The sequence below is a fragment of the Galleria mellonella genome, unplaced genomic scaffold (genome assembly GCF_026898425.1).
Source record: "Galleria mellonella isolate WM207_F2 unplaced genomic scaffold, CSIRO_AGI_GalMel_v1 utg143, whole genome shotgun sequence".
NCBI lineage: Eukaryota > Metazoa > Arthropoda > Insecta > Lepidoptera > Pyralidae > Galleria > Galleria mellonella.
The window spans coordinates 1,260,459-1,287,750 of record NW_026441997.1 but is presented as its reverse complement, the minus strand read 5'-3'; the positions used below and the strand labels follow the sequence as shown (position 1 = coordinate 1,287,750).

The 27,292-nt window shown below is 32.2% G+C and overlaps 2 protein-coding genes across 6 annotated transcripts; both read right to left on the bottom strand.

Annotated features, from left to right (window-relative positions):
* Positions 1–787: 787 nt before the first annotated feature.
* Positions 788–8,767, bottom strand: LOC113516809 (radial spoke head 10 homolog B-like). The gene is made up of 8 exons (XM_026901284.3): positions 8,354–8,767; positions 7,904–7,962; positions 6,473–6,622; positions 6,030–6,260; positions 4,115–4,228; positions 2,426–3,410; positions 1,591–1,815; positions 788–1,065 (listed from the first exon to the last, which is right to left on the bottom strand). The coding sequence occupies exons 1-8, from the start codon at positions 8,703–8,705 to the stop codon at positions 788–790; spliced, it is 2,394 nt and encodes a 797-aa protein (XP_026757085.2). The 5' UTR covers positions 8,706–8,767.
* A 2,179-nt stretch (positions 8,768–10,946) lies between these two features.
* On the bottom strand, positions 10,947–26,834 carry LOC113516780 (CDK5 and ABL1 enzyme substrate 2). Of its 5 annotated transcripts, none has more exons than XR_008252470.1 (11): positions 26,316–26,834; positions 25,716–25,840; positions 24,114–24,297; positions 23,738–23,998; positions 21,462–21,497; positions 20,337–20,451; positions 19,882–20,072; positions 19,577–19,784; positions 17,514–18,792; positions 11,868–11,991; positions 10,948–11,084 (listed from the first exon to the last, which is right to left on the bottom strand). XR_008252470.1 is itself a non-coding variant. In XM_026901249.3 (9 exons), the coding sequence occupies exons 1-9, from the start codon at positions 26,651–26,653 to the stop codon at positions 18,652–18,654; spliced, it is 1,599 nt and encodes a 532-aa protein (XP_026757050.1). In that variant the 5' UTR covers positions 26,654–26,834; the 3' UTR covers positions 14,747–18,651. The 5 variants fall into 5 exon arrangements, 2 of the variants coding, with proteins under 2 accessions (XP_026757050.1, XP_026757051.1); XR_004223888.2 differs by having other exon boundaries at positions 18,519–18,792; XR_008252471.1 differs by lacking the exon at positions 11,868–11,991 and having other exon boundaries at positions 10,947–11,084.
* Between the last annotated feature and the right edge of the window lie 458 nt (positions 26,835–27,292).

Genomic DNA, 27,292 nt, shown 5'->3' with positions numbered 1-27,292 from the left:
TTTTTGTATGTAGGCGTAAATATGTATTTCCATATTTCACCTAATGTAAAACTGATTCAGATAATTCCTTTAACTATAGTTTACCCGAGTTCTAGTATTGAATAAATGTCTTCCGAAATTTCATGGCCGAAAGAAATACAAACTTGATGTTAAAATTACATAATAAAAAATAATAAATAAAAAATGTTAAAATATAGTTCCTTTAGACTTTTATGGTAGGATTTGATAAACGAAATATTAAGCTCCATTTACTGGGCCGATTTCGGTATGACCTAAAATACGAAATTGAGTCCGAAAATTCGGAATATCATTTCATGGTAGATCCCCAGATTTTTAATAATTTATACAAATGCATATCTGTTACTATTCCAACTACTTAAAATTCATAATAAATAGACGTACAAATCATATAGATTGCGCCGTCTAGTCCCAATGTACCTACCAATCTAATTTATCCAGCGACCTAGGGGTTGGTGCTCCCGATGATGAATTTGGGACAAAGACACTCACTCCGAGGCCCCCACCTGATCCCTTCTAGGAGGGCTAAGAAGCCCTGTGCGATTATTTTTAGGTGTATATGGTGCGCGAATAATTTTTTCGCAATCGATAGGGTTTAAGTACCCCTGTGTCGGATACATATTGACTTTGTGCCTGAATTTGCTGTTTTTTATTATTTTAAATAAAATTAGAACGCAACGAAAAAACATTTTTTTTATTTGTATAAATAAACAATATTAGTTAAAATTAGCTTATTTTTTTATTTGGTTTTATACCTCGTTAAGTTAGGTTATATATTTATAACATCATTAGAAAGTTTCTCGCGCCATCGCATTTCTTCGTCTTTTATACGAATGCTCTCTTCTGTGCAAGTAACAAAGGCTTCAAAGAACTCAAAGAAAGTAATATTTATATCTAAATTCATTATTTTGTCCTTTTCACGGAGTTGTGGAAAAATGCGTGCAAAAATTGATATGACAGTTTTACTCGATAAATTTCCAAAATTGAACAGCCTGAGCTCAACGTCATCTTTATTAGTATTTTCATTTTCATAGGATAATTGTTTATCTGAAATATAAAAATTTAACAATTCATGCCGCGATGTGGTTGGAAATTATGTACCAGTAAACTAAGTACCTCAATATCTAAATGACTACATATAACTTAAATATTTACATACATAAATAATTAATCAAACTATAGTGCAATTTAGGTACATATTATATATTAGTAACCCGCCCCGGCTTGACATGCGTAGATAGATAGAAAGATAAATTAATATTTTAAATTAGTACTTGACCAGTAGAAGATAAATAGATTAATTTAAACAAAAAACATATTAATTTAGATATATAGCTTCACGAACGTTTTTGTATTTTAAGTGTTATTAATAGTTATCGCAGTGCATGCCAAATAATGACTGACTAAATTTATAATAAAGAGATTTGTTTAAATTGTTAGGTAAGGATATCTAGAATTTTTCGCACCAGATTGTCTTTACTTACTGTAAAAGGGACCTAGTATGAAATAGAACGTATAAACTTTTTATTACTTTTACTTTTTTTACCAATACTAGGTATATCATCTTATTACCGGTTATAAATATCATTTCATCTCCAAAAATATAAGCATTGCGGCCAAGAGGTAAATGCTTGTTAGGTGCTTCGATAAGAGCTGGTTGTGATAAATCTAGGTAATGAGATGGATGGCGTATAGCGCATAAAAAATTCCGAACTGTATGAGGCTCTCCAAGTTTAAGGTACAGATTATATAATCCTTTTAGCGGTAGGTACGCTCCGTAGCCGTTGGTTAATCGCCCTAAAATGTACAAAACAAAACTTTCAGTTGTCTATAAATATCATAAACATCTACTCATGTTTAATATTTTATATTAACAACTAGCTGATGCCTGCGACTTTGTCCGCATGGTATTTGTTATTCTTATATAGTATGTATCAATATAAGTACCTATTTATTATATCTAGGAATACTGAACTAAAATTAACAAATAACGTGTCATTGTCACTATTTACTTTAGATCAAAATAACTTTACTTAACTAGGTTGTGTACTAAGCTGTTTTTTAAGTATCCAACGGGAACTCTTTAATTTTCTATGATTAAAAATATCTAAAATGTTGGCTGGGGATGTGAGGTACCACTATGCAAAATTCCATTTAAATCGATCTAAAAGTTTCTGAGATTAGCCCGTACATATTAGACAAAGAAACAAAAATGTGAAAAAAATATGGATGTGCTCTATTTCATTTCTAACATCCCCCTAATTCGGATTTTAACGTTTTTTTTTTTCTATTTACAGATATTCGACCTCTATAGTTTTATTATATGTATAGAAGATAAGTTCTTTACGACAAAAAGGACCTAATTATATCCTAATAGTATGTAGTATATAATAGGTAGCGTTTTAACCTTTGCATACACGAGCGCCAAATAATACATCGTTTTCCATGAACGTCCTAAATGCGCTCGCTAAAATTGTATCAGGTTTTTTGCCTGGAAGTTGCCTTTTGGCATATAATTTGCTAGCAACCGATATCAAACTATGTACAAATTGCCAAAAATAAATTTTTTCGAAAGGATTATGAGGAGATCTAGCTAGCCATTCTGGATTTTGATAAAACAAAACATCTATCTCTACTAGTGTCAATCCTTTTTCGTGCACATTGCAATCAAAATACAGTTGCCACAAAAATAACCGTATAAGAACAGGCGTAAAATGTATCTCTTCAGAATTGCATATTGTCGCATATTTATAATAAATATTTTTTAAATCTGCTTCATAACATCTGAGAGATTTTCTTAAAGAAAGTTCTTCAAACTCTATTAAGTCATCAAAATTAATAACATTGTCACTCTGCTGATATGGAATATCATCTTTGTGTGTTGTACCGGCAATATCTATTTCAAGTGCTTTATTGTTTTCAATATATTCATAAATTATATTTGCCCTAATATCTTGCTGTTTATCTATATTTTTTAGAGCTTGTTCTACATGATAGATAAGCCCCACTGTACTATCACATATATCAAATTTGAAAAGTTCTTGTTGCTGAGAACGTTTTTGTTCGTAAAGGGCAGTTTTTTCTTCTTGATTATCGAATGACATAGCGCCAATATTATCATCAAAGAACAAATGTTTGTCTTGTAGTATCATACCGTTATTAGTGACAAACTTTCCTACACCGTGTTTTTTGTTATTTTTAAATTCTCCTTTATAATGTGATCCCAAACCTAAACCTAAATTCAAAATTCCATAACCGTTTCGAAGACCTTTTTCCCATGAACCACGGTAAGCATTAATTGATGGTAATGACATTGAATTGTTGTAACAAGCATCCCAAATATAAATGCCATATCCAGACATAACACCGTTTTTCCACTCACCCTTATAAAACTGAATAAATAAAAATTATGGATTAGATAATTTAAAATACAAATGCAAAATCGATTTTCTAAGACTCAGTTAGCCTTTATTATAATATAAGAAGTCTACTAGTGTGGCTTATCGGACAATATACTCCTAAATTACTAGTACATGTTCATGTAGTTAATGATTACTTATGGGACCGAAACATGGTAAACTAGCAGTGTTTGCGGTTTATAGTATAGTTTTATATATGTTATTGTAATTACGAAGAGAGGCTAAAAAAGAAACATTTACAGAAGAACCAAAATGACCACTATTATTGAGTAGTTCAGTTACAGGGAGAAAAGGCTGTCAAGTGGTGATTTTGTGCAGTACAATATGAGTATAAGTCACTTTTAAATGGAGCAAAGAATTTAAATATTCTTAATAATAATAATAAAAAGTGCAACACACAACACCGATCACCTTGTCCTCAATCTAGTTTATCCTGTATAATGAGGACCAGGTAGCAAAAACTTGGTGCCACAACCTAGAATACCTAGACAAAAACCAAATCATAAAGTTTATTTCCAAAATTGTACGACCAAAAATCAAACCCGGAACCTGATTTGTTTTGTGTAAATAAAGTTCCGGGCAACGTGCCCACGACTGCGCCTGAAGGATGCACGTGTCCCAGGATCCTCTCTTTCAGAAGTCTATATAGACGGACCGAACATATTATATACACTTACATCGTGATTCGGCCATATCATTAATCCTTTACCATCTCTTACGTATTTGTCCCAATCACCTTTATAACCGCTCATTGCACAGTATTCCCGAGATCCAAAACCATGACGAACATTCTGTTTGAAATCAATGTAGGTGATAATAATTATAGTAACAATATTATCGAGCACAGAAATAAAGAATTAGGTTAAGTCAAATAATTATGTGATTTTAAAATTATAATCAAGAAATAAAAAGTAGCTGTAAATAGGTGATCTATATACTTGAGAACAGGTGAACATATTTGGCTATTATTTAAAGTTCATAATAATACAATCAAAGTTTTTAAGAGAAAATAATTAGAACTTGGACAGGATCGTGTCGTGTTAGATGAGTTACTTAATTGTCATTAAAAGTACATGACAAAATTATTATTAAACTATAAATAAAAACATGTTTTTATTAAATAACTTAGATACCTAGCGTACATAATAACTTCGCTAATTCTAAAACAATTTTAATGACTACGTGAGACACTCAGAAAGTTTTGCGACACAAAAAAAATGGTCTATAGGTAAATATATTATTATTACATCTTTTCAAAGTACTCTCCACCAACCTCTATACAAAGTTTCATGCGTCTGAACCTATTTTCGAAGCATTTTTTCCAGTTCGCCGCAGACACCTCGTTTACAGCCTGCTCGAACGCTGAGAGCGCATCATTCGGCGACGAAAATTGTATCGCTTTGAGCTGATATTTTATTTTTGCGAATAAGAAGTCACACGGTGCTAGGTTAGGGTTGTAAGGAGGGTTACCCAGGAGTTTGACCAGTGTGCTGTCTAGGAAGTCCCTCGTTTTGATTGCGGTGTAGGCGGGCGCATTATCGTGGTGGAGCAGTAGCCCGCGGAGCCCTGTGTTTGGTCGTTTGTTGCTCACAACAGGGAAAACTTCTACCAAGCATTTGGTAGTATACCATTCAGCGTTAATGCTTCTTTGGTTTCGTAAAAAAATTGACACCAAGTAGCCAGTCGAGTTGAAAAAGCTCGCGATCAAAATCTTCCCCCCGCTTCTAGGTCGCTTTACTTTGGTAGGCGTTGATTCCTTTTGAAACACCCAAACCGCCGACTAGCGCTTTGTATCTGGATAGTATTGATAAATCCAGGATTCATCACCTGTAACGATGTCGTAAACACGCCGAGTCGAGCCTGCTTCAAATTTGTCTATCATATCATGGCACCATTCCACCCTTGCCTGCTTCTGAACATCGGTGAGGTTGTGCGGCACCCAGCGTGAAACTGTCCTCCGCACCCGTAGATGCACGTGTAGAATCTCGTAAATGCTTCTTGATCCAATCTGCAGTATATGCTGAATCTCTTGGTATGTAATTCGTCTATTGTCTTGAATCAAATTTTTCACTACTAACACGTTTTCTTCTGTAACAGCCGTCAAAGGGCGACCACTTCTTTCTTCATCCGCCAAAGTTAGTCGACCGCGCTTAAATTCATTATACCAACGATATACGGTTGCCTTAGAAGGGCCTTCATCCACGAATGTTATTTAAAGTCTATCGTACGATACGTCCGGTTTCAGGCGAAATTTAAAATCGTAAAAAATCATAGCGCGAAAATGTTCTCGGCGCAAAACCATTTTTCAATGAAACACGGTAATTTTAATTAGCTCGCAAAATATGTGGAGGGAAGTTTTGAATTTAAAACGTACCTATTTTTACTCATATGCAAGTAATCATATTTTTAAATAAATTATAACTGGCCAGTCTCACATATATAAAAACTTTGTCTCGCAATACTTTCTGAGTAACCTGATATATTTGATATCTACTGAAGAATCTACTGGTTTACTTCGGTGTTGGGCTAATACCAACTTCACCACAAAATAATACGAAGTTGTATGTTTAATAATAATAATTGAATTCTTACATAGATCCATTCTCCATCGTAAGAATTTTTGAATGTCTTAGAATAGTATATGACTCCCTGTCCGTGCTTAGTACCACAGTGCCATCCACCAGTGTAAGAGCGTTGTTTGCGCGAGTCTACATACAATCCTTTGCCATGTCGAAGATTACTAACAAAATCGCCCTCGTACCACGTATCATCTTTCCATTGTATCAAACCCTTTCCATTCATTTCATTGTTTTTAAATTGACCCTAAAAATATAAATAAGTATTTAGGCATATTGATAGTCAGAATAGTACATTCTTTTGCCTAAAAAACGTTGAGTAGTTCAAGTATGTCTGATATAATTCAGTAAGCAATGTTTAAAGATAGTGTCATAAGAATAGTATTAATACCTAGTTTTGCTACTATCTAGTTATATAAACGTAAGTAGGTACTTTTATGATAATTAAGCCAGCGTTACCAAATAGACAGTTCCATCAGCCCATTGAAAACGGCCTTCGCCGTGCATGCATTTCTTTGAAATATTCCCTTCATAAACATTTCCATTTCGAAAACGTATAACCGCTTTTTCGTCCGGCAATGACCACCAAGTTTGTTGTATGGGGTCCACCTGGTTTATAATAACATAATTACAGTTTTACAAATCGTTGAGATTTTGGTTTGTTAAAATAAAATGCGATTTATGTCGTAAAAGTAACGTGGAACCATTTCTCGTATGAACAAATCCTGTCTATTGCAAATAATAAAAATTAGCAAAGATATTGCGAAATATACACTCATAAAATGCAGATGGACTGACAACCTTCCAATTTTTAAAGTCGCTTAAAAATATTTAAAATTGATAAATCAATCAGTCATTCATAAGGGAAAAAATTGTAAAAGTTGTCAGCGTGGATACCCCACTCTCATTCGTGTTATCGTCTGTGGCCAGGCAGCTTACAGGGCTTAGTTTGTATAATATGAAGAACATCATCATCATCATCTTCCTGCTCTTATCACATTATTTGGGTTCCGTGTAACATGATTTTATTTATATAATATTACATAAGATTTTGTAATGTATGTTTTTACTACCACCGCCTGCTTGACGTAACCAATACGTAATGATGGGCTATCTTAACACTATCAGAATACTCTGGCTAAGCAGGCCCAGTGTATTCTGATAGTGTAAGGGGACACCTACGATATAGAGGAAAAAAATATGGAGAAAAAAGAGGAATGTTAAGAGTGAGTAAATTGATAAAAAAAAAAGAATGAAGAATTTATGAGGAAAAGGGGGACACTACAGTTGCGAAGGAGAAACTAGTAAGAAACTCTAGTACTGTTATTATAAAGCACATTTTCCTTATTTTTTTTTAATTATTATAGCAGCCATTAACTATCCACTGTTGAATATAGGTTTCCCTCATAAGGAAAATTTTGCAAGTCGGTCACCGCAGCTAGACTTTGGTGATATTTTAAGAGGGAGGCTGCGGCGCATCCCTCAAACATGAAATTATTTTAGTCACCTCTTATGACATACATGGGAAAAGAAAGAGTGGCCCATTCTATGCTATGCTATGGCAATTAAATTAGTGATTACACGAAATCATAACACCATAGACATCCGGAATGGCAACAGATTTTGTATTAATAAATAAATAAATAAATAAAAAAATGTAGTGCGCTATAGGTACCACAGTATGGTCTGTGATTTTCACCACGGTATTTATGTTTAGTCGTAGTGACCACTTTCTGTCGAATGAGCCGTCAATTAATTTATCATTAGGATTTTTTATCTTGTTCCTTTTTATGGATTTTTGTCTAGCCGACATGACCATTCCATATTGGATTATCCGTAAATAAAAATATGTATTTAATTAGGTGCATATTATTAAAACAATAATATTACCTGTCCACCATCAAGCATTTCCAATTTAGATCTACTTTTTTTTGTCTTAGACGGTTTTACTAAAATAAAAAAAATGCAATTATAATTTAGAAACTAACTTAAAATAACTTTGTTCTAACTAGGTACATTATTTAAGAAACGGCTGTAAAAATACATATAACCGATAGATATTTTGCTTATATTTTCCATGTAGCAGTAATTTATTTTGGCTTAAAAGTGGTTAAGAGTGGTAAATAGGCAATATGAACGAGAGAAATTATAAGTAGTACGCCATAACTATGAATATATCTATGAGGCTTTAATTTAAACAAAAAAATAATCAGTGCGCAATTAGCTTACTTGCATTTGCATTAGTCACTTACCATCAGGTGAGCCGCATGCTCGTTTGCCCCCTGTGTTGTAAAAAAAAAAATTACAATTCTTTTTTACGCTGACTCGATGAAAACTAACCGTTGGGTTTTTTCTTTTTGCTAATGAATGTTAGTTCACTAACAGTTTTTCCAAATTCCAAGTTAGGTGTACTGTCTTCGGGTTTCTGCTGACTGATCACCTCCCATGACTGGACAATGCTATCCAACATAGATTCGAACATCATTGTTACCAGTTCTCGTTGTACAGAACCTTTGGGTCGGATTGAAAGTGAAACAGCAGATTCACATATAAGGTGGGCATTAGATTGTCCTCGCGCAGTGGATATAGTTTCATAATTAAACTTGTCCTCTCCAGCTTGAGATTTTTTTTTCTGTACGGTCAGAGAACTATCGCGTCGTGTCAAGGTTCTCTGCGAGTCAACATAAAACATTTTTGGGATACAAGCGAATCTTTAATTAGATAAATATTATATTAATAAAAAAAAAAAAAGAAAATAACGAAATAATTTATGAACTATACCAATCAAAAGTACAGATAATATAAATAAATTAAGTAGGTACTTTCCTTTGAATCGAAAGGTGCAGTACCTTATAATAAGTGATATTGATAATTCGCTCAATGACTACATCAATCTAGTCAATATATTGTCATATGTCAAATTTATCCATACTGTTTTAAAAATAGGTATGATAGGAAGATTTTCAATATATTCGGTTATTTTTATAATTGGATCTTATCTTTGCCAGTACTGCTCAGATTATTACTATTCTTTTAAGCTTTATTAAATTATTTATTGTATTTCTATCAGTTATTCAGTACTCATAATTGTACTTTGTTGTTCCGCTTAATTTGAGACTAAATGGTGCTGTGTATTATGTCCGAGAATACTTTTTTTAGCGAAGAAAGAGAATGCTATATTCTGTTCTTAATCTATGGTATTAAATTTTTTTATATATAAATATAATTTTGGCGAAGGGTTGGTGTTCTATTATGTTCTATATTCACTAACAAACAGGAAATGAGATAGGATATTAAAAAAAGAACAGCAAGGACTTTAGCATTAGTGACACTTTGAAGTTATTATATTATAAAAAAATAAAGGGAACTATGGATTACAGATCAAAGGATAGTCATAGGCATTTTAGTGTCATCTCTTAAAGTATTTACGAGTAGTATCTATCATAGACGTGTGACTTGCTATTATATTTCATCTTAAATAGGTAGTTGCTTAGGCATTTAGGGTTTATCTAATTACGAAACCAAATCTAATTCGGTCTAGACATGATAAACAGATATTTAAAACTAAACTACCAGAGGGAGACTGTACAAAAGTCGTTTGCTTGGACACCTCAGTCCCATTCGTATTTCTACCCGTGAAGCAGTTGTGTTTGCATGGCTGTGTTTCGTTTGAAGGGTGGGATATGGCAGTGAATTTACAGGGTACAGAGGAATAACGCCAGAGTTCTCAGGAATAGCAACGCATGGGAGGTAGCATGGGCAAAACAGTATACTCTGTTAGGTCCATGCTACTACTCATGTGTATAGGCGACGGCTACCACTTTTCATCAGGTGGGCTGTCAGCTTATTTGACATTCTAAGTTGCATAAAAAAACTAATTATATAAGTCGTAGGCACCACTGACATTTGAATAAAAAAGTATATAACGAACTGACGGGTTGGAATTTTCCCTATCTACGTATTTTATATTAAAGATACGCCTCGGCAATTATGTATATTTTAAATATGTGTATAGGTCCCTATCTTCTAGGTATATCACACAGAAACTAAATAACTACAATAAAACTAAATATAAAATAAAATAAAATTGTTCAATAAATAAACTAATTTAATACAATTTGAATTAAGTTTCATATTGATGTATTTTGATAAGGAATTTCACCTTGTTCTTTATTTTCCCTCTAGACCGATCGCGGTGACCACCTCTATCCCAATGAGTTTCCAGTGCTTCGTTAGAACGTGTCAATCCTTTGTTCAATATGGAATGACCTAAAAGTAAAAATTGTTTATACATATTTAATTATCAAATATGACATACTTAAAATCTAAGGACATACTAAAACAAATATTATATGAGGGTAGAAATTTGTAACGTAGTCTAGCTATGTAGATAATCCACTGCTAGCAATGTATTTTCCTTCACCTTTTTCAACCTCCGCGCGGTCTCTTCTAGAAACCATCGTGCTTTAATTTTGATGAAAGCGTCATGATGGTCTAACTGACCTGACTCCCTAATATCCCACTAACATACACCAACAGCACAGGGGGAGTTACCATTCCATTTTAATGTCGTGTGTATTTAGTTTTATAAATTGGGTGTATTTCAGTTTAATAGGATTTATTAGGATGAAATATAGTAGTGAAATGACTGGAGACATAAAACCTTAATCATTGGGAAAGGTAATGAATAAAAGGAATCATGAGTGTATAAAAAATATTTTTAGTCATTAATATTAACAATGATTATTAATATTATTATTAACTGCAGTTGCCAATTCGCCTGCCAAGCGTGGCAACTATTAGCAAAATTCCCCGAGGAAGAGGCTTATGTTCAGCAGTGGACAGTTAAAGGCTGATATGATGATGATGAATATTAACTAGGTAATTTACCAAATTGTAAAAATTTCCCAGGTGTCCAGGAGTTCCAGAAGGATCCGTCAGGATTGAACATAGCGTCTGAAGAAACTGAAAGAGGACCCCTGGACGTATCCTGCTGTTGTAAATGTTGCGTTTTCTTTACTTCTCCTCGTGAACAACGTAGAAGGTAAAGAAGCGAAAGAAACGGTAGTACCTAGCGATTAAAGAAAAATAGATGTGGCTTAGAGACATATAACAATAAGAACTATATGTAAGCTTGGGTAGCATGTTTTTAAAATAAATATCTAGAACAGTCTACCCTAGGTGTTTAGATAACTTTACCTTTTGATTTTACAAGAAATAATATATTTATATCTATAACCATAACCAGCGCTAGTGAATACAAAACTAATTATTTGTAAGTACAATATTTGTTATCATTTAAATCATCACGATTAATAGATAATTATATATATATATAAGTAGAGATAGGTATGCTTTTGTAGCATATTTTCTTGGTCAATAAAGTTAACTTTCAACCGACTTCAAAGGAAAGGAAAAGAGGTTCTCAATTCAGTTTTATTTTTTATGTATGTTACCTCATAACTCAAGTTATAAATTAAATTGGATTTTTGTTAATTTGTTATATGAAAGGGTATACTTACAGATTGTTTCTATAAATGTTAAAATGTTATAAAATCGGTTTAGTAATTTAGTTTTGGAATCAAAGTAACTAGATTTGCCACAATTGAAGTCGGTTTTCTTTTTGTGAAACACAATTTTAATTTATATTTTAGACTTTCGCGTTGCATTGTTTATGGTATATAAGAGATAGGAATGAAGAAAAACCTCTGCCTCGGAAGCGGAGGTATAACACCGCTACATCTGTCTACTTGAGAACAAGACCAGTGTAACTTAAAACATCGGGATTACCAGGTCTTACCCGTCTCTTATAAATCATAAATTGGCTATAAATAAAATATATAAATAAATTTACCTTATTAAATTTCATTACAGTGAATTATATTTAGGTCAAAAATCCCACACGTTCACTGTTAAACTGGTTTTACTTGTGTTTACGCGTGAATGAATAGAATATCGTGTTTATATCAACTACATACCTATAACAAAGAAATTTGGAACGGATGGGCATTTCACACGTTAGGACATAAGTACTGTATTATGTGTAATGAACATAGAAGGCGTAATTACATTTTCAGTGATCCAAATCGATGTGTTGTAATTGAATCATACAAATTTAATTCATCATTAGGTAAGTATTCGATAATTTTAATTGTTTTTTAAACAACTTTATAAAATCCGTAGAAATACTGATGCATACATACTATTTTAGCTGAATACGTATTATAGCATTGCTCATCTGAAAATATTGCTGCCTCAAATTATTTTAAAAGCCTTCCTTAGTAGGTACTTACTTATGTTAAATTTACCACTTAACGTTAAAGAGCATAAATTAGGGATACTGGTATACGATATTATAATTATTACTTTAAGGACTGAATCTCTCTGAAGGATTGAATCTTAAAGCAAACGTAAAATTTTTAAAATTGATTCATTTCTCGCAAATAATTGCATAAGTCTTTGCTAAAATAATAATCATTGTGCATCTTAAAAGAAGAGCCGTACTAAGCTTTGTCTCTTTTTGCAATATAATTACTAGGCAGTTAATTATTTCCGGCTTCGACAGTAATGTAGGTATATTAAAGCAAGCATGATAATAAAAATAACTGTCTATAACGTAATATTATTTATTTAAGAATAACAATGATGAGTTTTAACAGCACTTAAATTTATAAACGCCTATAATACAAATAAATAATACTTCAGTTCAAAATATTCAAGAATGACAGCAAGTTATGTCTAAGACTATATCTAATATCTTTGTATCATGTTTTATCAATACATTTTCTATTAATTCAATTTACTACTTAATAATATCTTTGTACGTATCCAGCATTCATCATTATCATCATATCAGCCGTTAACTACCCACTGTTGGCCAGCTTTAAATATTTTTACATAGGCATAAAGGTGTTCATGTATATCAGATGAATATATATAAATATATTTCTGGTGTTAAATGTAAATTTTTAATGTTTGAATTCGCTTAGATTGTTTATGTTACGCGATTACGTGATATCGTCATCAATTTTCAAAAGGTACTCCCATGTTGGCGTGTCCAATATTAAATTAAGTCATGATTAAATTAACCGTTTTTCTTTGTAAAGTTCAATTTTGCTTGTTGCAAATTTACCCACGATGCTAAATTCTAAATCAAATACTTCTTGTGTCTATGGAACGTCTTATCATCCATAGGTGTGTTTTAAAAAAGAGTTGTAAGAATATTAGTCAATATTAATAATGTATTATCTAACCCCCTTACTCATAAAAACTAAAACCTTTTACAAACCTATTTTTACTATTACACTGTTTTATCAATTTCTTTCAATTTGGGAACTATGCATATAAAAAAAAAAAAAACAAAACAGTTCAGTAGCTAAAATTGATTTACGAGAGGTTTCATGGTTTTATAAATAAAGGGGCAAGTGCAATACATAAAAGATTTAGGATAGTACCTGTGGCGTTCTATTTCTACGATTTCGTACTTACACTAGTTTTGGCGTTAAAATATTTTTCCTTATTTACGAGGAAAAACGTAATGACACAGAAGGTCAACCTGTCACCATCTCTCGAATCAATTTGGTTTGCTATTGGTGTTTTCTATTAATAATTTTTGGGTGTCAGCCAAATTCATACTTACGACTAGTCTATAAATCGTAGTAGTTAAATAGTATACCACTAAGTCCTGACATTCTCTAATTATATAACGTTACTATTGAAATACAGGCTGGCCCAAAAGTCCTTAGAAAAGTAAAATTTGAATTAAACGAAAACGGCGCGCGTGAGCGATGCACCAACTTCGGTTTCTGGAAATTTAGTCGCGATGGAGCGTTTCACCGGAGCGGACCGTGCGTTTTGTGTGCCCGAGTTTTATCAAAACAACAATTCGGCAACCGTTGCGAGGCGTAAATTTCGAGAACACAAAGGTTTACACAACTTTGATGACACCCCAGCTCTCCAAACGATTAAGAATTGGGTTGCTAAGTTCGAGGAGACTGGTTCGACGTTAGATAAACCGCGGTTGGGTGGCCCAAGGAACAAAACATCGACACAGTGGCACAATCTATTCGTGAAAATCCTACACAGTCAACTCGTAAGCGTTCCAGTGCATTAAACGTATCCAGGACATCGTTACAACGGATTTTGAGGAAAGATTTACTTATGCTTTAATGCCCGAACATGGTTTCAACAGGATGGAGCAACTTCCCACACCTCCAATACTGCTATGCCCGTTATCCGTCAACTTTTTCCAAACAAAGTTATCTCTAAGAGAGGAGACATTTCCTGGCCACCACGTAGGATCTGACTCCAATGGATTTTTTTGTGGGGCTACCTTAAGGCTAATTTGTACGACTCTAACCCGCGGTCAATTTATGACCTAAAAGAAAACATCCGCAGAGAAATGGCAAGCATTTCAGCAGTGACGTGCCGCGCAGTCATCGACAATTTCAGAAGGCGTTTGCAAGAGTGCCGTGACTGTAACGGATTACATTTGGACGACGTTATTTACAAAAAATAATTCCCGTTTTTTTAGCTATATTTACAAATAAAAATATTATTCATAGTGTAATTAGTTTTATTTTAATTAATTTTTTTCATTACTAAGGACTTATGGGCCACCCTGTATATCATGTCATTTTGGGGGCATTACTTGCTTAGATTTATAAGATGACTACTTAGATTATAAGTGATTGTATATTTAATTATAACATACAGATTTTAAAATAATTTAGGTCATTAATTCATCATTGTTTATTTACAGAAAATTTCACTAAACTTATATTTACCGTCAGTTCCGGTCAAGCAGTAATATATAATTTACACAAGCATGATATTTCACACAATACAGGTATTACAGTAACGAATTCCTTATAATATATAAACATTGCCTTAAAATTTAATCGTTATTATGCTCAATAATCTAAGGAACATTAAACATATTCCCAAATAAGTACTAAAACAACAACGATTATTTATTATCTGTTTAATAGTTGCAAATGACATTTTTTTTATGTGAATTTCAAATCTTATACAGAAAATAAATAAGTGATCAAATTACTATTTTAAAAATTATTTTATCTATAATCGTTGTCATATTTCTTTTGAGCAATAGTATTTAGACTTTCGTACATAACACAGAATCACTCTCAATTTAGATCAACATCATTGCGGCTTTGTTCATTAGTGTATTTAAAATTATTTTCAAGGGGGGAGAGGCGTGGCCTTTAAAAAAAGGGTATCAACCAATTCTGGAGTGGACACGGCCCACCCTGGTCCTCGTCTAAATACGCCTATGGTCTTACACGTAGCCTGTGTAACCTTTCTAAGCTACATGATATCTAGTCTCTATAATAAAAGTAGCGAACGAATTTATCACCAGATACATTTTTGTTATTGTATGCAGGAGAACGAACCAAACGCCACTAGATAAAGCTATCACGGTCCATCATATGCACACATAAGCAATAATGTATCTGTTGTTAAATTTGTATTCGATTTATCTAACGAGGCTGAATTGGAATCTAATTATGAAAATACTAGCATATATGCGTTCACGTGACCGGAATATATTCACTGACCGCAATAAAAAGTAGTTTGTATCCATCTCTATCGCATATAATATGTGTATACGAATTTTCATAGTGATTGGTTAAGACGTTTAGGTGCTATTATAATATTAATAAAGGTAATTAGTTTATCTTTTTAAAGACTTCAAAAATGAAAAAATTCTTAATTCAAATATATTTTTTTTTATTTCGTGTTTACGTTACGTGGTATCTTCGTCAATTCTGAACCGAGTTTCGAAGTTCTAGTATTCGGTTAAATAATCATAAGTACCTACACAAATATTTTACACATATGTGTACTACAGCCTTCTACTTATAAAAGTATATTAGATAAATATTATTTTCGATATTCTCTTTATTTTAAATTCAATTTTTTTAAACGGCACATCAATATAATACAATTATATAGCACTTCATTATACTCGTAAGTATGTAGTGCAAAATAAGAGAGATTTTTTTTTATTTTTACCATTTGGAATGGCAAACAGGCAAATAGTCCAACTATTAAAAAGTTACCTATAGATATGAACAGCACCATAGAAATCACTGAATAGATTATGATGCCTTTAGTACGCTTGTAAGTTGCCAGTCCTGTTGTTTTTAATAAGTTGCTCTACGCCGATTGTATACAGACTTTAACACTAAAGTAATACTACAAATATATGTTGTTGAACTCAAAACAATTTTAAATAACATACAAGGTAAAATTTAAATCGTTAGCGGTACATAAAACTAAAAATCTATCAATGTTATTATAGAATAAATTAGGGCAGAAATATTGTGAATTTAAAAATTGAATTAGGACAAATAATTTTTAGTCCCCCATACTAACTATGCATCGCTGGGAATTAGTGGATGCAGGTGATTTGTCATCATTCCTTATGACAGTCTTTGACAGAGGCCTATGTTCAGCAGTGAACAGATAATAGCTGATATAATGATGATAATATTAACTCTAAAGCTAAAATCGTCTTGTTGGTTGTGGGAGGCTCAAAATTATTTTGTTCGTCGTTTTACGGCCATATTTCTTAGGCGAAAATACTCGTTTGCTTCGCTCTTTTACTGGCTGACCACTCCATCCAAAGTATGCTAACGATTTTGATTTCACCCTGTAGTCACAATTCATGACCCCTAAACAAGTGACAGACGAATCTATTAATAACATCATTATGCTTAGCGAGTCCATAACATAGCATGAGATGACTGTGACCAGTGCCTTGTCCTTTCTCAAGTAAGCCCTAACCGAAACAATTTTACCGATAGATTCGATTGCCACGTGTTTGGGAAACAAGATAGATATCATTCGAGTCAATTTTAAGCGACTATAAAAACAAATTCAAATATTTATTTTTACCTGTTATAGTTAACATTAATTAATTCATTTTTGCTATAGATATTTTAGAAATTTATAGAGCGTAGGCACAGTCACTATAAACTATATACATATAACAATAGTGAATCTAATACTAAAATTTAACACTTTTCTTACAATATTATTTTGTGACACAAAATAAATTCAATATTTGTAATACAAAGTCACATGGGGGCTACGGTGGTACATTATTTAATGTAATTTTAATTGGTTACTTAATAATTAGTTGGGGCATTGGCATACATAAAACACTATTTAACTATTATATTAATTGTAATTAGTATTTAAAAATTAAGTTACTACAACAACAAATTTTTAAAATATTTTTCAAAACATATTTTTACGATTTGCAAATCAAAACCGATCTATAATGTGTATCTACTAATTAACCAAAAGCAATATCGATTATCTAGTATCGAAATCGTTAGTCGTCAAACTCATCCTAAACATAAGATACAATCTTACCGATAATAAAAACATTTTTATTGACTAATTTTTTATAAATAATTTTAATTAAATAAAAGAATGTATAAGTTATACATGGTACATTAAAAAAACTTACGAACAATAGTAGATTTTATATTTGAATTATACTGCAGAAATAACTTAAAACGAATAAAAATATATGTGACTAGATGACATTACTTTTGATAATATAAGCTCAAGCCCAATTTCCTATGCATTATTATTAAAATCCGCGTGGCAAGTTTATCACCAAAAAGTACCTACTACTATTAAAATAACGATAACAATATGAACCAAAATAAATCGATGAGGCGATAAACACATGGTAAAATAAAAACATTAGCATCTTTTTAAGGGAGTGTTCTGCTAATGAATATAAATGATGATTTTCACCAAAGAAACACAGGTTGACAAACGACATAAATATAACTATGCCACCCATATTAACACAAGGATCAAAATTTTAATGACTGTTAAATTTCTTTTGTTTCCATTTTTCTTTTCAAAATAATTAAGTAACTGAAAATTTAACAAAAATATATTTTTTTACCTCTGCTATAAATTTTGACACTTCAATAATGCATAATAACTCATATTTACGATATGTGTATTAGAATACTCGTACGATTATTATTGGATCCGTGTAGCTTAACATTAGAATAAGTTATCATATTTAATAATAAATAATTGTGACTCACGTCACATAATTCGCAATGGCTTTCTTTGGTTGTAAAATTTTTAATACCATTTACCAAATATAAATGTTCACAATTTTAAATGAAATTATAATTTTGCTACCACATTTATATAATAAGAGTTAGGGTGACACTAACCGTAAAAATGGTACTACACATTATTTACTATAGTAGGTACTTACAACCAAGGACTAGACGTCTCGTCAATGCTTTTACATCTCGACGATTTCATAAGCATAACAATACTTAGTGACAGCCAAAAGTTACGAGCCCTAAACAATTATAGATATGTATTTAAATAATTTTAAGATTATTTCGTTGTCACATGCAGTGCAAATGATATTCGTAAAATTATTTATATAAAAAAAAGATGCAGCAAAATACCTATAATACAATCAGAAACTTACCTGCACTATTATAGTTAAGTAATAAAGAAACATAATTTTACATCCAGGCACTTGCTCTGAAATTGTCGACAATGCTCGAACGCCGTCTATGACAGACTCGTATGCATGGCTCCAAAGCCAGTCTGCGCCAGGGTCACGAATCGTGTAGCAATCGCTGATAATGAGGAAACACTTCGTAAGGGGGAACATGCAATCCAAACTCCAAAGCCACGAGAACAGCAAATTCACATTTCATGAGATCCTTTCGATTCACTCTAAACGTTGTTTCTATACGCTGAAATGAAAACAAAGTTGCAATTTAGTTGCAGTTTATTATGTAATTATGTAGCTAAAAAATCATCACTTTTAAAAATGAACTTTTTGAAAATGGGATCTGTAAACGTTTTAGAAAACCTAAAAAATTTAATCTGAAAAGGTAAAATGTAAATATGCAATCTTTATTATCAATCTTTACATAATTCTTTGTTTGCAACGTTTCGGTTAATTTTGCCTTCTTTATGTAGATATGGTCTCTACAGATTTGGCAATATTGAAGTATATAATTATAGAAAAAAATAATAACAACAATCTTATCATCATCATTTCAGCCATTATCCGTCCACTGCTGGACATAGGCCTTCACCATAGACTGCCATAAGGAACAGTCCTGAGCCACCTGCATGCACTGACTCCCTGCAATGCATATGAGGTCGTCACTCCATCAAGTGGGGGGGTCATCCTACACTGCGTTTGCTCGTGAAGTCGCCACTCAAGAACCATTCTTCCCCGATCGGTTGTCGATTTTTCGAGCTATGTGACCATCCCATTGCCACTTCAGCTTGTTTATCCTTTAAGCTATGTAGGTAACTTTGGTTCTTTTGCGGATATCCTCGTTTCGGATTCTATCACGTAAAGAGACACCGAGCATAGTCCTCTCCATAGCCCGCTGAGTAATTTGAAGCTTTTGCATACAGGCAATCGTGTAGGATGTTTCGGTCCCATAAGTCATCACTGGCATCACGCAACTGGTTATCAACAATCTTATACTTTGATAGAAATGTAGTATGAATGACACATACCTCAATAAGTGCTTTTAACATTTCTCCTTTAACATCGTTAAGTTTAGCGGAAAGTAACAAACAAGCTCCAGCGCATAGTTTTCTATTGTCTTTATTAATTAGATTAGCCAAAATTAGTTTTTCAAAATACACGTACGCTTGAGCTACAGATAGTAAATCAATGCCACCACTGTCATGTTTGGCTATCTTACGCATTTCCTTTTTAATACTGCAAAACAAAAAGCAATTTTATAAATAATAAAAATATTTTATAGTGTAAAGGTAGGGGCATATAATATAATTATTCATTATACAAAAAAGTTTACCTTCGCAATTTGCTAAGAGTTAATTTGATGTGTGGGAATTTCTCCCTAAATTTATCATTTAATTCCTTTTTCAGGTCTTGGGGCCGTACGTAGTCTATAATAGATGTCATATACGATGTAAATGTAAGCAGGGTACGATGCTTGCCCGCGATCAATTCTGGATCGTCTAGTACATTTGGACAGTATTGTACCTGTAAAGTAGGTAAAGTTATATATATACTAATATATTAATTATAAACATTATAGTATTTGCTGATGATATTGTACATAGCGCCATCCGTGGCTTAACCCATGTAGATTAGTATAAAAATAAGGTAAGCGTAATTCAGTAACATACAGCCGAAGATCTTTACAAACTTCACACATTTATAATATCAGAAAAATAAATGAATATTTATTTACATTTCCCTGATTGAAGAATACCAAACTAAAGACATAATATAAATAATACTTACATATTTTTGCGCCAATAGGGATGCTTCGTCCCAATCGAATGTCTTCATTTCGATAGAAGAGTGAGGTGGCGATGTTGCTACGTTGGTTCTTTGTGATGATTCATATGAGAAGCACCTACAATATCCGATAGTGTAATGACGTCTCAAGACATGAAGCCGTATATATAACTCATTCATGCAAGTAATTGGTTAGGTACATGTGTAAATATCTAAGTAGATAAATAAGTATTTACAATATAACATGCAGCCATTGTCAGAATTATTATTTTATATTAGTAAGTATATATGATATTAACTACCTACATATATATTAATATAAAACACTCATAAAATACAAACAATTTTGTTAGAGTTAAATACTTTAGACTCAAGAGTTAAGCAGATATTAGATATGTACTCATGCAGTAAACAATATAAATCCAGATAGGTACCACAGGTACATTTTTTTGGATAATAAAAATTAGTAAATTTGATTTTTACAAATATTTGGTTAAAAATCGATAAAAGAACAATACATTAGCGATGGGTAACATGCTCGGAGCATTTTATTTATTGTATGTATTTCACTGAAGCAATGTGAATTACTGATATTTATTAATTGATATTTTAACGATGTACGATAATTATAAGTATATAGCTATGTATACTCCCTAATTAAAAGTATGTGTGTAATGAATATTTGTAATTACTTTTGCTTCACGTGACAAATTATTTTAATATCGTTACAAAAATACGTAAATAAGTCACCATATGAGCCATCAGTAATAATACCATAGCAAGTAATGAAAGTTTTAATTTGTGCTAGTACTATAGAAAAAACTATTTCCTGTGACGCCCAACTAGAGCAGAAAAATGTCTTCGTCTGGCAGCTTTGGCATTTGCTTACTATTTGAGCGAGTGTGCAATCTTAGAATCAAAATGTATATAATAGAGGCGCATTTAAAAAAAACTGTAGATATAGCCTACTTAATAACGTAAATCATGCAATGTAAAGCCTATAAAAATGCGCATCTACTACAATTTATTAATACCAATTCACTTATGTATTACTTATTTGCTAAGGGTTAGAATAGCATTAACCAAATATAATTTACTTATTGCATAGCATAATGTGTTTAGGTTTACCATTTTTTATCCTTGTGTCTCGTCAATAACTTAGTCCTGAAATGTAAATTGGTTAGTAATGATATGATGGTGACAAATTATAAGTGGCATTCTTAATGCAAAACAATGTAAGGTCTTTTATTCAAATTAATGATATGTAGGTAGTTCGAATAAAAATGCTAGTTGTAGAAACGGTGTTAAATGTATGTTTACTGGTGAGACTTGTAATTATTATTAACCCTAATCGCTATCTGTTAACTGCTAATAGGTGATAAGTAACTAAAATCAATGCTCAATGTTTAAAATCATTTAGTATATATTATATTTATGTAGGTAATATAAGAGCATAATCTTTCTTTCTTCTTTCCTACACACAGACTAGACGTATTTGGAATCGCTACTCTGTCTTGTGATCGTACTACACTGCCTTTGCTTATACATTTTCACTATTCGAGAAATTGTCTTCTTCATTGCCTCGATCAATATGGCGATCTTATTGCAGCTTCAGATTAGTTATTCACTAGCCCTACTGCGGATATTCACATTTCGGAATGTATCACGCAGTAAAACTCGAATAATTTTCTATAGTTCACTGACTGACAGTGTATGACCGTATTTTGTTTCCATTAGTTATCTTTTGCAACATGTATTGGTTAGTCTTCTTTCAATTTTAAGGTGTGTACAACGTGAAAATGGGACGAAATTTCCCAAATACTACCCAACCGAATTGGATTCATTAATGGCCACTAGATTGAAATAGGAGGCAGTCTGACAAGCTGTCTCGTAATTGTAGTGTTCTTCCATAATTCATATAGGTGCGACGAAGGTGACTAATGTATTTGCCATTGATCTTTATTTAATATAATTTCCAGCCCAGGGTTTTGAAAACATACACTTTTGTGCATTAAACTTGGCATCATATTTTAGTACTGTACTGACAGACATCGTAGCCTCACTGCACATACACTTCAATAGCGCGATATAGCGATAGTGAATCTGGCGCCACTGGAAGGACCGTAGCAACGCCTACATCTCTACTGAAAGTTCTCAAATTCAAGACAAGCCACTATAGCAAATATTACTCCACTGTATTCTATATAATCTACCGTAGTGTATACGTATGATATGTACGTTACAATCGTCAAATCAGTCGATATCATAAAATGATTGGTTAGTTTCGAAAATAGTTTACAGACACTGTTCAGATGATCAAGATCAGGAACATCGACTTCTGCTCAATGGCTCTGAAGAAACACTGCGATGAATGATAAAATAAAATGGCTTGTGAAGGACTATAAGTGTGAGTTTTTGATCGGCTCTCAGAAGCTTTCTTGTGATTTTATCTTTCTCTAATACTTTGCCATTTTAAAGTTGTTTGTGAGCCATTTTAATCTCATGCAAATTAACATTAGTTCGCATAGTGCCAGTAAACTTTAACTCTTTGGCCGTTGTTTACATATGGTTAATGATGAATTTGCGGTTGCCGGTATTGGTCTTCAACATTGTTAGTTAGTTTCGCTCAATAGATAATGATAGTGAGATCGCTGGCAAATACTCTGGAGCCTTGATTGCGCTCTACTGTCTGTTAAAATGCTATATGTTTCAGAAATTGGAGGATATTTGGATATCTGCCTATTATATTGCCTATACTAACAAAGTGTAAAATAGGTAATGCTGTACCTACCCTTATCTACTAGATTAAAGATTAAGAAGATTTTTAGGACTATTTGTATCCAGTGGGTTCAGCTCTGGCCGCATCATAAAGTTAAATAGTCTTCTTTAAGGCATAATATAGCAAAAATTATTCAAATCCGACTGACAGGTCGAACGCATTAGTGCGTTCAAATAAACAATGTTATTATACTAGTATAGATTACAACCTATTTATCAGAAACTTAATTTACATTTATAAACCACAATAATTGATACTAGGAACATAATTTTTGAGCAGATGCACAAATTTTCTAAAGAAATATCAAATCCTATATTGGCAGACCCCAAATTTTTAACAACTATAAAATTGATCAATGCTTTCAATAGAAACAAATATTAGCATAATTAGAAACAGACTTATGTAAGCATATCATGATTCCAAAGTTTTAAATTTTACATACAATAATATAATAAATAAACATCATAAAGTATCTAAAAGATATATAAAATTGTGTGTTGTTGAAAATTCAAAAGTAAAGGTACATAACAAACGGACAGAAATGACAACAAAGAAAAAGTAAACATGCAGAATGTTGTTGTATGTAAAATAATATAAAAAAAATTACTTATCAATTAATATTCACCTAGCTATTACATGTGGATGACGATTCAAGATTTTCCAATTGGCTTTGTCATTGAAATCCCCTTCATACATTTTTCTATATTGTTCTCTTGTATAAATTCTAGAGGGCACCAATAATTTGGAATAGGATATATCTTGACCATTTTCTTCTTTCTCCAATCCAAGAAGATCGAATGGATCAACACCATTGTCCGTAATTGATGAGAGAGGTCTTGGTCCAGAAGTATTTCGTCTACGAACACCATCTTTACGGATGTCTGAACTAAAATATGTATTAATTGCTATATTAATGGGATTTTTTATGAAATAAAACACATAGGTAAACTATACTTCCAAACAAATATAGATTTTAAGGCAGAAATTTAAAACCCACATACCGTGCACTTCGAATTGTTTTTGAATATGGTATAGTACTAAATACAACACAGGGAACTCCTTGAGAGGGAGCAAAAACAAGCCTTTCATCTCTAAATGATATTCCTTTAGTGGGATGTATAAGTCTAACTTCCTTTGTTAATGCACGAGTTTCAGGTATACAAGTGGAACTTGTGCGAAAACGACCTGCAAAAAATATGTTGGCTTTTATTTGATAGAGAGGCAAAGCAACCACAAAGTCGACTGTTAAAACATCATACAAAATTTTATAGCTAAAATAATTACTAAAGCAAAGCAAAAGTAAAGATTAAAAAAAGACAGTGAAGATAGAGCTACTAATATGTAGGTATTAATTCAGTAACAAATTAATATGTTCTGAAAATCAATAAAGTGCCCAATATGTCCAAAGGTTTTCAATTCACCTATAATCTTTTGTACTTTTGGATACCTTAATACAGTGTTTCCCCACGTTTTACGTGCCATGCCCCACTTGAACATTTCTAAAATTTTTATGCCCCCAATACATAATTTTTTCCAACAAAGTTTAATTGACGAATCTTATTGCCCAGTTAATATTTTGTACGTACGTGAAACGAAATTACACCTAATAAATATTTACAGCATTTTTTTTAATTTACTTTTTTTTGTTAAATTTGGCATCGATATCATAGCATTGCGTTTAAATGGCCCGGAGCAAGAGGGTTAAAATCGCTTTGAGTCCATTTTTTAATTGCCCCATTTAGCTATCAAATTGCCCCCCTGTGGGGCGTGGGCTCCACGTTGGGAAACACAGCCTTAATACACAAAAAATCCAAATCATTGATCAAGATGTTTATGCACATAGATCTCCAAAATGGCTCAACAGAATTCAATGAAATTCTGTATTATTTGCTTCAACTTGAAAGATAGAATAGTTTTATTCTAATAAGAAAAAACAGTTAATGCTTCCAACAACATTGTTATACAGGCTATCATCATCTACAGGTGATTAGCTGGTTATATAATATATTCACCAATTCTAAAGAAATTTTAATATTTCTTTTTGCAATAGTTATGATTAATTTCATTGTCTTGTTAAAGTTTCATGTCCGAAACTAAGTCTTCATATATGTAATATTAAACAATTAAACAATATATTTGATATTACAAGGTTCTCCAAAATCTTTACACATTGTAAAAATATCCACATTTTATTAGGCAAAACTCCTCAGAATTGACAATGCATTAAAGATATGGATAAATCAGTATACTCTGTTATGTTCACGGTATTGTTCATATCTATAGGTAATGGTTAAGACTTTCCATCAGGTGGACTGTCAGCTTGTTCCCTATTCTAAGTTGTATAAAAAAAACTACCTAAGATTATTATTTACATTTAGATTGTCAAACTTGACTTCAAGGAACATCCTCAAGGTATATACCAAGATTAAAGGCAGTTTACACCCTTCTCCACCCCAAATACTATATGAATGCTAAATGTAATAAAAATTGGTTTAGATGTAAAGAAGCCAAACAAACAAACTTTTTCATATTTATAATATCAGTAAGGATTTTAAAATGAAATGGTTTAAAAGACAATCTTATATAGGTTGGTGTATCATTACCAAAGTTTAAGCTCTCTGAGCTACTCTTCTCATCTGTGTTGATACCACCAACAGATACAATATGATTCTTTTTTATGCGAGATGAATGTCTTTCCTTAAATGAATCCATATTTCCTGAAGAACATCTGTAGGAGTTGTAAATAGCAATTAATACTTAATTCTAAGACAGTAAAATTTTGATAGCATCATCATCATCATTAGCTATTATCTGTCCATGGCTAAACATAGGCCTCCACCATAGATTGCCTTAACAAACGGTCCCAAACCATCTAGATGGAGATTGTCTTAAACTACATATGCCTGTACAGAGTTGCTACTCAAGAACCTTTCTACCAGTGACCAGTTTACTGCCACTTCATTTTGCTTATCCCTCAGACTATGTCAAAGACTTTAGTTCCTTTGCAGATATCCTAATTTTGGATTCTATTATGCAAAGAAAATCCGAGCATAGCTCTCTCCGTAGTTTGAAGAGTAATGGAAAACAATGTTACTACATTTAATACTCAAATTTAAAAGAAAGAATATTTAATGTAATATTTTCTATCCAGATGAAATAACACATTTGTGGGTAGATATAATTAAAATAGCATTTCGAATTACCTTTCTCTGAATGATTGTGTTACAACTCCCTTAACTGGAGTAATTGTAGCATGTTCAGAGTCAGAACTAACAGAATGATTATCAGCACCGAAACGAATGGGGCTCGATTGAGGAACTTTGTTTTTATTGCGGATACCATCACGTAAAGAAACATCTTTATCAGTGTATGTATCAACAGGTTTATAAGGCGAGTCTGGTTTATCATTATTAGATGATTTATCTATTACTTTAGTTATTTCTGGATCTTTGAAGCTACCATCTAGCGAAATATTTGATAAAAAAGTAACTGCAGCTAGTCTTCTTCGTGCTTTTTCATATTTATTACGGTTGTTAGACATGATGAACGAGAAAATATTATTTGATATTGTAAAGTATAGACAATGTGTATTAATTATCTTAACGAATGAAAATAACGACAAATCACGTCAACAATAAATATATTATATTTATATAGATAATTAAAAACAAACACGATAATACACTATCACTATTATAACACTCGAATAATGTCAACACTGTCAATGTAAGGTAGCCTGACATCCCATGTCAAGAAAAAGTTAGCCTGACAAATATGTCAACTGGGCACACCACAGATATTTATAAATTGTCTTGCTTATTTCCTATTATTGTATAATGCAAATAAAGTATACTCATTCATTCATTCATTAGAGAGACAATGGGTGTTTTTAAACTTTACACTCTCATACTCAGTCCTAAGAACAATGAATTACATAAAAGGAATAATAAAATTGTTAATTCATAGCAGGTTAGTGTAAAGAAAATGTTATACGGCCGTATAACCCTACCAAATTCATAACCTGCTTGCATACATTCTTCATAAACTATGTCAAATATTTAATATAGTATCTAGTAATGTAAAATTTGTCATTGACAAATAATTGATTTATCAAACATTTTCTATACACTAGCCTGCTATGAATTGAGAAAAATAACAACTGATGGTGTATCTTTCGTCC